This window comes from Danio rerio, chromosome 5 (assembly GCF_049306965.1).
Source record: "Danio rerio strain Tuebingen ecotype United States chromosome 5, GRCz12tu, whole genome shotgun sequence".
In the NCBI taxonomy this organism is placed as follows: domain Eukaryota; kingdom Metazoa; phylum Chordata; class Actinopteri; order Cypriniformes; family Danionidae; genus Danio; species Danio rerio.
The window spans coordinates 46,752,706-46,766,006 of record NC_133180.1 but is presented as its reverse complement, the minus strand read 5'-3'; the positions used below and the strand labels follow the sequence as shown (position 1 = coordinate 46,766,006).

At 34.7% G+C, this 13,301-nt stretch overlaps 1 protein-coding gene across 25 annotated transcripts in view; it reads left to right on the top strand.

The window, feature by feature from the left end:
• slc4a4a (solute carrier family 4 member 4a) overlaps positions 1–13,301 on the top strand; it is a 129,541-nt gene that overhangs the window by 72,411 nt on the left and 43,829 nt on the right. For all 25 annotated transcript variants that reach the window (XR_012406055.1, XR_012406054.1, XR_012406053.1 and 22 more), the window contains 4 exon segments: positions 7,265–7,422; positions 7,564–7,651; positions 9,951–10,105; positions 12,759–12,872. Coding sequence is in view for 22 of the 25 variants with exons in the window: in XM_073950848.1 (XP_073806949.1) it covers positions 7,265–7,422; positions 7,564–7,651; positions 9,951–10,105; positions 12,759–12,872 (515 nt within the window). In the remaining 3 variants the exon portion in view is untranslated.

The following is a 13,301-nucleotide window of genomic DNA, read 5'->3' as shown; positions in this document are numbered from 1 at the left end:
AAGAAGGATGCTGGTTTGAATCCTGACTGGGTCAGTTGGCATTTCTGTGTGGAGTTTGCATGTTCTCTCTGTGTTCGTGTGGGTTTCCTCCAGGTGGTCTGGTTCCCCCCCACAAAGGGGGGTATAAAGACATGTGGCATAGGTGAATTGAATAAACTAAATTGACCACAGTGTGTGTGTGCGAATGTGAATGGGTGTTTCCCAGAACATGATTGCAGCTAGAAGGGTATCCGCTGCGTAAAAATATGCAGAAATAGTTGTTGGTTCGTTCCACTGTGGCAACCCCTGATAAATAAGGTACTAAGCATAAGGAAATTAATAATTGCAGCCTTGGGGGAGAAGAACAACATGCTTCTTAGTATTTAAACAACAATAATATCAACATTGAAAAGCAGCACCATATACTGTATAAGTTATAGATTTTTTGTTTAATATACATAAATATACAAAGTTTTAATTAGTTTTTTTGCGCAAAATGAAATATAAAATAAATCATAAATATTTATTTGTTTATTTGGCAGGGACAGTGTACAATAATTAGCATTGCTGCAAATGCACCAGAATTAGACAGAAGGCTATTTTGATGCATATCTGATGATGAAACTGATGATAAAACTGTCCCCCTAACAAAAAATACAAAAGTATCATAATCAATCAAAGATAACAAAAAAAACTAAAAACACCAAGATTATGTAATTGAGATGAGAGTAGTTAAAACATAATTATATATGTAATATGGTGGCACAGTAATATAGTATAATTATAAAATACTGTTGAATAAAAACATGAATAAAGCACTGTTGACATCCAGGCCGTTAGAGAGAATAAAACTGACACCTTCTTGGAAACTAGCTTGATATACGAATAATAAAAATGAATGTTTATGCAAGCAGGAAAACCCCACAGCTTTCTTCTCCCACTTAGTAAATAAGTTGCTCAACAGAGTATCAGACAACACACTCAATAAGAAACTGTTATGCTATCTTGTGCTTTAAAGCAGGTGCTTAATGTTTGGGAAACAACATGTAAGATAGTTTAAGAAGGTAATTCTAGATTACTAAATAATATTTAAGAATTGACCTTAAATTATTAAAACAAAATGTGTGAGATGAGTTCAGTCCACTAGTTTGTCTAGGAATCTCGTCTAATCCTTCTTTTTGACACAAGAAGGTAAATGTGTTTCCATTGTAGTTAATGCTGGTATACAGTTGAAGTCAGAATTATTAGTCCTCCTTTGAATTTGTTTCTAGTTAACCTAGTTAAACCTTTAAATGTCACTTTAAGCTGTAAAGAATTGTCTAGAAAAATATCTTGTCAAATATTATTTACTGTCATCATGGCAAAGATAAAATAAATCACTCTTTCAACTATTAAGTTCAAAATGTGCTGAATTTTTTTTCTCTCTGTTAAATAGAAATTAGGGAAAAACAAACAGGGGGTGAATAATTCAGGGGGGCTAATAAGTTCTTTTAAGTCCTCAGTAAAGCAGGCTAGGCAGAATAGCAATATTTACCAATGTTTTGTTTTCAAACTAAATAAAAATCTACATTTTCGATGCTGTAAAGGGTCCCTTATGAAACTGAAAATAGTCACATCAATCTTTCGCCGGGAGATTTCAGTGGCTGAACAACGCTTCTGTGCAAATAACCCATAAATAACAACAAAATCTACATCAGCTTTGCTTGACTAAAATAGTTTTAAAACATAACATTACACGTCAAAAAGGAATATTTCAGCCATGGTGTCGTCCTTTTTCCAGCGTGCAAAAGTAACTCCAATATTGGTTCAGGATTTTAAAAAGTTTAGATTGAGCATTTGTTTTTACCACTCTCATCTCTCTCATGTGCACATGTCATGAATGCGGCACACATGCACACGCAAATGGCAGATCTGCTTAGATGCGCAGATGTAAAAATCTACGTTTGCTGAGAGACAGTTTGGGCTACTTAACAGAATTTTGGCAATTGTCAGCCCAACAATATTTAATTGGATGAAAATTTTTTAGTCTTATGCCTTACCCAGAACATAAAAATACATGTAAATACATTTAGATAATTTACTTAAATCATTATTATTAGAATTTGAAGAGGCTTTTAACCAGCACAACACAAATGCTTCTGAAGACAATCACCTACTGCACCTTTAAGTGTACGTGAACTGTTAAACACAGTAAAGACTTTAAAATTAATGGTGATTTAAAAAGTTCTTGAAAATCCTTCAATCTGCTGTTTATGAAAGAGCAGAGACCCTGTGATGTACTCCCCTATAAAATAATCCCAATCAAAATAAATTATGAATTTTTACCAAACAGATCTATTCAAATCGTCTGGTGAAATGTTATTCACACCAGAATAAACAGTATATTGAAGAAGAACAAAATATCGCTATAATTTTTTTTTGTGCAGCCCTAATATGTCTTGACACTGTCTGTGTTTGTGTAAAATATTTGTATTGTATTCCAAGAAATAAAATGGGACACTACGAGGTGTTATGTGCACAGCAGTGGAGTGTGTAACACAAAGACAGAGATGGTGAGAATTGTAGACATTTCTAGTCCTAATGGGAAGTTGTACTCTCACTGAGGGAGCAGCAGGAGGTCATGAAGCTGGTGTCAATCTGTGACAAACCATAAAAATTAACTCGTTTCACAGAAGTTAACCTCAGAGGAATTGTCCGATCTGTCCTAATTACGTGAGAAATCATCCCTTCCTTTCTTGCTGAGCACAGCAAAATGGGAAAGAGCTAGCAAATTTTTGACAATGTGTCTGTGCTGCTCTGCGCAGAAAACAGCAGTGTTTATGTGATTAGTGGAGGGCATCAGCTGTTCACTGACACTGGGGTGATGCCCCTTGCCCTCTGTTTTTGGCACTGATGGGGATTGAGACTGTTGAAGTGTGAGGTGGCCCAGAGACATGGACAGTTTGGGACAGAGTAAGTGTAGATTGAAGGGTGGCTCAGCTTTGTGTGAAAGTCTCATGGCTTGTCACACATACACACACACACACACACACACACACACACACACACACACGCACACACACACACACACACACACACACACATATATATATATATTTTTTTGTGACGTAATTCTTGCTGTCTGAGATTCAACATTAACAGAATCTGGAAATTAATGGAAAGCTGAGGAACATGAATGAGTATCTCTAAGTGATTTGATATGGTGGCTTAGACTTATTATCCCTTTTGTTTAATTAATATTTTTATATAATAAATTACTATTTTAAATGGAGCAAACTCAATATCCATTTCATGATTTTTTTTTTTAAAGCCCCAAGGGTTCTTTCTGTAATGTAGGGCAAGAGCACCCTGATTTATTCTTCTGAGAGAGCGCCCCCTTCAGGCAGTTGAGTAAATATATTAGAGTTTTTTCCAACCCTTGTGATGTGATGGTTCTATTTGGATTCTTTGTTGGCTACAATACAGTAACATAAACTACTGTATGTAAAACTACATGATGCATTAGTAGACTTTAATGCTTAATATATGCTAACGCTTTTTTGATGGCCCAGCAGACATTTTATACAAATACATTTCTAAATATGTCAACTTATTCAGCTAACAGTCTAATAATACTTGGCTGATTCTGAGAGCAATTGACACGTAATTGCTAGTCATCTGATACATGGCTTGAATACAGAATGTGGATTGTATTGATGCACCAGTGTAATAAAGCTCTGCTTGTTCAGTGGAAGTTATCCAGAGATGAAACTGTTCTACAATCTATACCTGTCAGGGACTTCATTAGAGGTGGATTTTTTGTTGTTGTTGAATGGGTTGTTTGATGCTAGGACACTCTAAACACATGAAATGCATAAAAATAATGAAATAATTGCATCAATGGAATATGCCGACCCTTCTGTGACTTGGTTTGTGATAAACACTGATGTAAGGCTAAGGAAAAACACTACGGGTTGCTTAAGGTGTGTCCTTATAATACCTTAATCATCCCTTTACCCTCTTCTGGTAATGCTGTCTGCAGTCTGCTCTCTGAGTAGTAACATCACTCCTCCCCATTTATGGCTATCACTTCCTCACTTGTTTTTGTTTCATTCATGGCTAAGATAATCTTTGTCGCTCTGTGGTACTTTTTGTTTTTTTAACTCCAAGATTATTAAGAATTCATTGAGCTTTTGAAAGGTTTTTCCATGAAGGAGGGAACATGACATTGGGCTGACATATTTGTCTCAACCTTCTCTTTTTAAAATGAAAGATACTCGAGGAAACTTAAAAATCTAATCACCATAAAAGTCATAATTTACTAAAAACGTATTAAAGCTTTATCACTGTGTACCATGTTCACTGTTGTGTAGTATTCTGATATCTGTGATGAACAAACCACATTAAGTAGATATTTTAAAAAAAAAATATGGTTTTATTAACTTTAAAGGAAAACAAACATGACAGGTTTTATCTCGTTATTATTATTTATTAGTAATCAGCTATAAGAAGTTTTTGTAGCCTTTTCTTCAGTCTATAACAGTTATATTTGTAGGAATAGTCAGAAATATAGTGTATGATTTGACTTTTTTTTGTTCATTTATGATTTAAAATATTAAAACTACTGTTCTGGATATCTTCAATCAGTCAGGGTGGAGGGGCTTCTGTCAGATCCCCTGCTGCTTTATAAAGGGGTCCCTTTTAACATTTATGTTAATGACAGGTGATTCTTACACATCTATACGCTGATGATACCATTATTTATATCTATTTATACCATTATTTATATCTAGTTCATCTCTGACTACAGCCAGTTTTTCTAACATCCGAAGCGCTTTTACCAATCTTCATATAGTTTTAAATACTAATAAGACAAAATGTATGGTTTTTAACAGAAATTTACTACATGCTGAGTTTACTCCTAAAATGTCCTCATTGGACAGTACTGAGATGGATTATGTTGACTTGGTACAAACATCTTGGAATCTGGTTAGATGGTAAACTGTCATTTAAAACTCATATAAATGTATTGCTCAAAAAGGTAAAAGCCTGTATGGCTTTCTTTACAGAAACAAAGTCTTAAATTAGCATTTGGTCAAATTAATAGTATTACCAATTTTGGATTATGAGGATTTCATTTACAGATCAGCCTTGAAAACTCCCCATTCACAAGCTGGATGTTATTTACCATGCAGCAATTTGTTTTGGTACGGGTGCAGCAGACCTTAAAGCTCAACACTTATATTCTAGTATCATCCTTTAAAAATTCAATCCAGTTAATAGTACAAGATCACTGTGCTTGTTTTTAGTTTTTTCTTGGTTTTGTATGTTATCCCTGCATCTGTAAAATTGCTATTGTATTGTGTGCCTGCTGCTTCGTATCTGCTTTTTATGTTGCTTCTTGGCCAGGACATCATTGTTAATGAGAATTGGTTCTCAATTGACTTACCTGGTTAAATAAAAGTTATCATATTAAAATTTTAGATAAAGATCACATTCTGATAATAATTTGTGTAAGTGTCTTACTGTAAATATATTTGAAGTCAGATTTATTAGCCCCCTTTTGAATTATTTTTTATTTTTTAAATATTTCCTAAATAATGTTTAAAAGCAAGAAATTTTTCACAGTATGTCTGATAATATTTTTTCTTCTGAATAAAGATATTTTGGCTTGAATAAAAGCAGTATTTATTTTTTAAAGCCATTTTAAGGTCAAAATTATTAGCCCCTTTAAGCTGTTTTTACCCCTGTCTACAGAACAAATCATTGTTGTACAATAACTGGCTTAATTACCCTATCCTTAGTTAGCCTCATTAACCTGGTTAAGCCTTTAAATTTCACTTTAAGCTGTATAGAAGTGTCTTGAAACATATCTAGTAAAATATTATTTACTCTCATCATGGCAAAGAGAAAATAAATCAGTTATTAGAGATTAGTTATTAAAACAATTATGTTTGGAAATGTGCTGAAAAAATCTTCTCTCCATTAAACAGTAATTGGGGGAAAAAATAAACAGGGGGGATAATAATTCTGACTTCAACTGTAAATCAAAACTATATATTGTCCTTATATAAAATATTGTCCATAGCGTTTAGACCTATAAATGACATTAGTGACTAATTTAGTGGTTCAGGCGCATTCACATATAAACCCTGCAAACCCTTCTAACTGTGCTGTCTGTGCATAAATGTTTTTAAAATGTATAGGTTTCTAAAAGGCATCCTCAAGACTTTCCAGGAATATGTAAAACGTTTCAAAGTTAACCAAAGCATGCCATGCTTATAAAACCAGTATTTGCTTTAAAGCCTGACACAAGGTCATCCCATCAAATGCAGACGATAATACATCAGAATATGCATCATTTGTTTGACAAATATAATGCAATGATCATCAGTGTTAGGATGGTTGTGCTATGATAAAGTCTAATAAAAAGCCTTTGAAAATAGATGATCTCTGATTTGTCAGGTTCTTCAGGTTAAATGTTTTCCATTGTGTCACTGAAAGGTGCTCTTTTGTCAATGGGTAACTAAACTGCTCACTTTGCTGTTAAATAGACATTCAGGTGAGAATGTTATTGTTTATGTACTGGTGGAATTACTGGGTCTCTGGTTTATTAATTGATTGACATTGTAACCCCATGTTCAGGTTAATCAGCAGAGCTGTCAAATCTGATTCATGAGCTTCACAAATGACATGTCTAGGATTTCTGGATTGCTAGTCTGTTAAAGGAATATTGAGCATTTGCACTATTGTTATTTATAAATATATAAAAGTACATTATATTCATAATATGTTTGAGCCATTGCATGTTTTAATAACTAAAAGTGTCATTTCACAATGAATGACCTTGGAGGCACCAGTTGAAATAAATGGTTATGTGAGCACTGAGTACTAATTATCTCTGGCTTGTAAATTTCACGTTTGGCACGACCTCAGAGACCGAGCTGGAAGATGCCACTGCCTTTGAAGTTGGCCTTCACTTTATCATTGGTAGGAACAAAAACAACCCGTATAAATAAAACAAATGAACTGATCTTTATACTGGTTACTACTGGTTTCCCTGAGTTAAAAGCAAAAGAATGCAGGAGTCGCAGTAGGCCTTCGCTGAACCACAGAATAAACCATCCCACGTACGTCCACCAATCTTTGTAATTTTCATTACATGGACAGTTGCGGCTGTTAGAATGTCTTGGCATGAAAAGCCAGCAGGGCAATTTCTTTTAATGAGGTCATGTGTTGGGGTTTGATTTGTTTTTATCTGTTGCTTCATTAAAATACCATCCTATAATTTTTTTTTGCCACCCAGCTGAAGAACAAGTTCATGAAGAAGCTGCCCAGAGATGCCGAAGCCTCCAATGTTCTGGTTGGAGAAGTGGACTTTCTAGACAGTCCGTTTGTGGCCTTTGTGAGACTTCAGCAGGCTGTGATGTTGGGGGCGCTGACTGAAGTGCCTGTGCCCACAAGGTACAGTCTCTTTCCACAAGGCTAAGCAAGAATGCAACATTTGTGGTGTAGGGATGTTCAATTCAGAGGCTTTTATTTAACAAATGTAAAAAAATTGAAATAAATAAATATATAATAATATTTTGTTATCGCTTTTACCAGATTTCTGTTCATTCTTCTTGGACCCAAAGGCAAAGCCAAGTCATACCATGAAATCGGTAGAGCAATTGCCACCCTGATGTCGGATGAGGTATATGCACAGCCACTTTTCATTTTAAGGTTTTGATTTCATTCACACGGCAGCAGAAATCAGTCAATAAATGTTTTAGAAGGCTGATGTTTATTTCACATTTAAAGTATACATTGAGCGCTTTGTTAAAAAAAACAAGAATGGAAATGTATCCAAATTAGCTGAAAGGCTAGCTTTGGTCTGTAATGCCATTTGTTATTTAAGGGATAACGTATCCAAGCAGTTGTTATTATAGAATAAAGCAAACAGGCTCAACATGAAGCGGAAGGATGCGGTTTAAGTTTGAAGGCTACTATAGCAACTGGGTAAATCTACGTTATCCCTCTCATAACATATATACTCGCAACAAAGTGTAAAAACTAGAAACAAAATATTGTTTTGAGCTGTAATGCTGCATACATCACCCTATGTACTTTTCAGTGTTGTTATATTATTTATTAAGCATATAAGTAAGGATGTGAACACATTCACTGACAGGCAAGATTATTCAAAGTTCCTTGATGAGCCTGTGTTATTTGTTTCAGCGATTGTTATCTGGGAAGAACATACTTTTGGATGGTCTTTATCCTTGCGCAGTTGGACTTTAACTGTTTTCTCGCTAGAGAAGCGCTCAGTTTTTTCACTTACAAAGTCTGACATGTAAATAGCTAATGTGGCACAGCATGATGCAGCTAAATCTAAAAGGGACTGGGAGGAGTGACTGATTGGTTTAACCTCCTTAAAACATTACATTCAGATGCACAATAAATAGGTTCTTTTTTTTATTAAAGAATGAAAATATACAACCACAGTTAGGAGATCAACATAAGAGAGATACAAAAGAGGAAAAATACAAACTACATTGGCTGTAGAAAGAAAAAAGACTAACAAAACAAAGAAAGGGGTAAGTAAATTACAATTGTATGAAAATAAATAAATTGAGAGCATTAGAAAAGCTATCTAACGCAAATCTGAGTCAATAAACAACAGTTCTTCATATATAACCAGGAATCTGACACATTTTTTTGCTGTTACACATGCGGAAAGACTTGAGCAGTGAGTCAACTTCAGTCAGAAAATGTTGAAAAGTAGGGGCTGAAGCCATGCATTTTTGCTTATGTATAAAAAAATTTCCATACAAGATAAAAAAGCTGAAGATAAATTCTTTAGATAATAAATAGGATCTTATTAAAATATTACTTTGCGCAATGATGTCATTGCGGAATCGCAACTCAAAACTACATCTTTTTGTAGAATACAAAATAATGAATGTTTTCTCAAATTGACTGGCCATTTCACCAAAAACATTATTTGAAATATCCATTTAGAATTGTATGAAAAATAGAGCTGACTATTTATAAAAGTAATGCAAACCCTTTTTGATATGATTTTTTTATTTTTAAATATAACAATGATAAAGAACAGTTACATTCTTTTTAAAAATCAGATTGTGTACTTACTCTTTTTAACTTGTGAAAGTAACACATTTGTAAAAGTGACAATCATTATAGCACTATTGGAATTATTCTTTGCTACCTAAATTACCCTCAATTATACATGTTAACAAATATCAGTAAATAAACAGTTATGAAAAACAATTTGAGCTAGCGATTTACTCTACTGAGTGAAGCCTGCAGCCACTGCTGTTTAGAGTCACTTTTTAAAAATTGCTAAAAGTGGCTAAACAAATGTTAAAAGTTGCTAAATTTGTTGCTAGGTGCTTTTTAAAAAAAAAAAAAAGTTGCAAGCGTAGCATGAAAAGTTGCTAAATCTAGCAACAAAATTGCAAAGTTGGCAACACTACTCGTCAGACGATGGTTGATATGAGAAAGAGTCTTAGAAAGAAAATGTTTCTGCAGCATCATTTGATAAGGAATTTCTAATACTGCATTTGCACCACAGCATGTTTAGGTGGGATTGTCGTCATTGGTGAGTCATGATGCAAGTCAATGGTAATCATCGTTATGGGAGATGAGCAAGCATCAGGAAATGCTAAATTAATACCTGTGACCCTTACTGATGCATTGAGTTTTTATTAAATACCACCTGTGACATCTGGTTTGTAATTGAATCACTCTTTTGAACAGATTTGTTTCCAGCAAAGACTAGTTTATTTTCTTTATTTAAATCAATTTATTTGATTTTAGATGTGCAAAACTACCCATTTCATATCACTTCATACATTAACTGATGAATTAGTTATTTAGGCAAACTGTTGTCGTTCCTGATTGTACTCTGTGTGTGTGTGTATTCTTTTAAAAAAAGGATTGTGCTTTTATGGTCATGTGAGTTAGCCAGTAATCACAGTTCTCTCATCAAGGTCTTCCATGAAATTGCGTATAAAGCCAAGGACAGACAAGATCTCCTCGCTGGCATTGATGAGTTCTTGGATGAGGTCATCGTCCTTCCTCCCGGAGAATGGGACCCTGCCATCAGGATAGAGCCTCCAAAATCCCTGCCATCCTCAGATAAGAGGTAGTTATTATGTATCTTTTTATGAGTAGCCAAAACATGGATAGTTCAACCAAAAATGAAATGCTGTCATCATTTACTCTCCATTCATTTGTTCAAACCTGTTTGACTTTCTTTCCTCTGTTAAACACAAAGGAAGATATTCTGAAGAAAGCCAAAAACGTGTAACTATTTACTTCTACACTATTTGTTCTTTCACTATTGTTTCTCTACTATAGAAGTAAATGGTTACAGATTTTCAGCTTTTTTTAAAACATCTTCTTTTGTGTTCGTCAGAAGAAATAAACTCATCAAGCTTTGAAACCACTTCAGGGTAAACAGAGTAAATGTTCATTGTTTGAAGTGAACTATCCCTTTAAGACTTAAGCAGTAATATAGTAAGATATAGTAAGAAATAGTTTCAAAGGTCACCTGGCCAGGTCATTCATTCATTCATTCATTCATTCATTCATTCATTCATTCATTCATTCATTATGGAGGACCATAGCAGCAAATTAATTAGATGAAGTGCGTCATCTCTCTTTGGCTTGAGGTGAAATGACAGCAGGCTGCAACCACTTACTGCCACCTCAATCTGTAGCAGCATACAGTACAGCTGCCCACAGCCCACACTCACACCAGCATAACACACAGTGTACACAACACAACACACACAGACACGCAGTCAGGGGCTGTTGAGTGTAAACAACAGTGCATATTCTTCATTTATTATCTATCTAGCTGTCTATCTATCTGTTTATCTGTCTCTCTGTCAGTCATTCTGTCTGTGGTCTGTTGTTCTGTTGCTGTTTTGCTCCATATATTGTTCTATCATTCTGTCTGTCTGTTTTGATCTACAGTGATCTTGCTGTGAAATAGCCATATGTTGCTGGTGTGGCAATTAATAAGCAAACTTTCAACCTTTTGTCGTCTTACTGTCTCTATCTGTCTTTCTATTTGCTTATCTGTCTCTCTCTCTGTCTTTTATCGCTCTACATCTCAGTCTATCATCCTATCACTGTCTGTCTTTTTGTTTTTGCTGTCTGTATGTCAGTCTTTTTTTCTGTCCATCAGTCTGTCTTTACATCTGTTGCTGTTTTGCTCTATCTGTAATTCTATCACTCTGTCTGTCTGTCTGTCCGTCTGTCTGTCTGTCTGTCTGTCTGTCTGTCTATCTTTCTTTGTCTATCAGTGACTGTAGTCTGTCTTTACATCTGTTGCTGTTTTGCTCTATCTATAATTCTATCATTCTGTCATTCTGTCTGTCTGTCTATCTGTCTGTCTGTCTATCTTTCTTTGTCTATCAGTGACTGTAGTCTATCTTTACATTGGTTGCTCATTTTATCATCTAATGGCATAAATCATTTTATCATTCTGTCTTTTGTTTTTTCTCTGTCTTATTGTCTGTGTATGTGTCTTTCTTTCCATCTGTTTATCTGTCTGCCTATGTCTATCATTCTATCACTGTCTTTCTGTTTTTGTCTTTCTGTCAATTAAATTAATTTAACCTGTATTTGTATAGCGCTTTTACAATGTGGATTGTGTCAAATCTGCTTCACATAGAATATTATAGTGAATTGAAACAGTGACAGTCCAATTTTCAGAGTTTAAGTTCAGTTCAGTTCAGGTCAGTGTGGTTTAATATTCACTGCTAAGAGTCTAAACACTGAAGAGTAATCCATCGATGCACAGTCCCGAACAATGCAAGCCAGTGGCGACGGTGGCGAGAAAAAAAATTTGGCGTGTGTGTGTGTGTGTGGATGTGTGTGTGCGTGTAAAGGTAACTTGGTGGAAAGGTCAGAGTAAATACATAAGGAACAGTAACAGTCAATAAATGAAGCAGATATAAGTAAAACAGATAGAAACCAGCCAGAGGTAGGGAGTAACAACAATGCTTAGTAATGTATGATAGTAATAATGACAGTAAAAAGAAAGAAAGGACAACAGTAATAACTGACAAAGATAATAAATCACAAGTACTACACCAACTATTACTACAGAAAGTTACTTATATTACAACTACTACTGCTGGTACTACAGCCAGAACCACGACTATTACTACTGTAATGTCTACTAATACTGATACTACTACAACAATGACTACCACTACTGATACTACTACAGCGTCTGCTACAACTTTTTAGTGTTTCTTTGTACTTTACCATTGTTTTAAGGGGTTTTACGGTAAATAATGTAATCTTAGCAAAATGAAAATGTAAAAAGTACTAGTACCAGTACATTAACAGTATTTAACTGTTAATTTAACTGTCATGTCATGTTTTATAATTTAGAGTTTTTTTACCTTCGCTCTTTTGCGTTATTTTACCGTGAAAACTAAGGGTATTTTTTACTGTAACAAACCAGTGGGAAACTTATTTTGTTCAGCTTTCAGATTTATGTATAAATCTCACAACTGACACTTTTGAATGTTTTTGTAGTCAATTGTTACATATTATCAACTCTATACTGTATTTTATTCCACACAGTATTACATTTGTGAGGACTTCCAGTCTATGAGCTTATTTTGTTAACTTAACTTAATTCTGAGGACTTTTAGGCTTGAAAACAATCCACTGAGTGTGTCTTTTGTCATCTTTTTTCCCTGTTCTCTCTTTAATAAGATAACTTGGCTGTTTAATAACATTAGGTGTCTGGATTTGTTTGTTATGCTGTCCAGAAAGAACATGTATGCTGGAGGGGACAGCACACAGATGAATGGAGACACTCCTCACAGCGGTGGGCACGGCGGCGGGGGACACGCAGTGGGTGACGAGCTGAAGAAGACGGGGAAGTGAGTTAATGTTTGTGTAAATTCTTCTGAAGGACCAGATTATGCTCAGCCTACGAACACAGTGGTATCATTCAGATAAAGGTTTATTTGACCCCTTTCAGAATGACTATAATTATCTTAATATTAGACAAACAATGAAATCAGCAAGAGCCCTGTTTACCGAGTACAGCCTGTTATCTTGAATCTTCAAGTACAGTTCACCATCGGTGTTGAATGCCTTGACCTTTAGTAAAGAACTGCCTGATGCTATTTAGTGTTGCTTTTGCATTTTTTAATCCACATTACCAATTAATAAAACCAATAAAAAAACATGAACACGTTTAAACAACGAGAACAAAAGGGTAAGACCACTAATAAAATATTTGTATTGTGCATTATTCTAATTTAATTGTGATTTTTCATTGAATTGCTAATTGAGTTGTCAGTTTT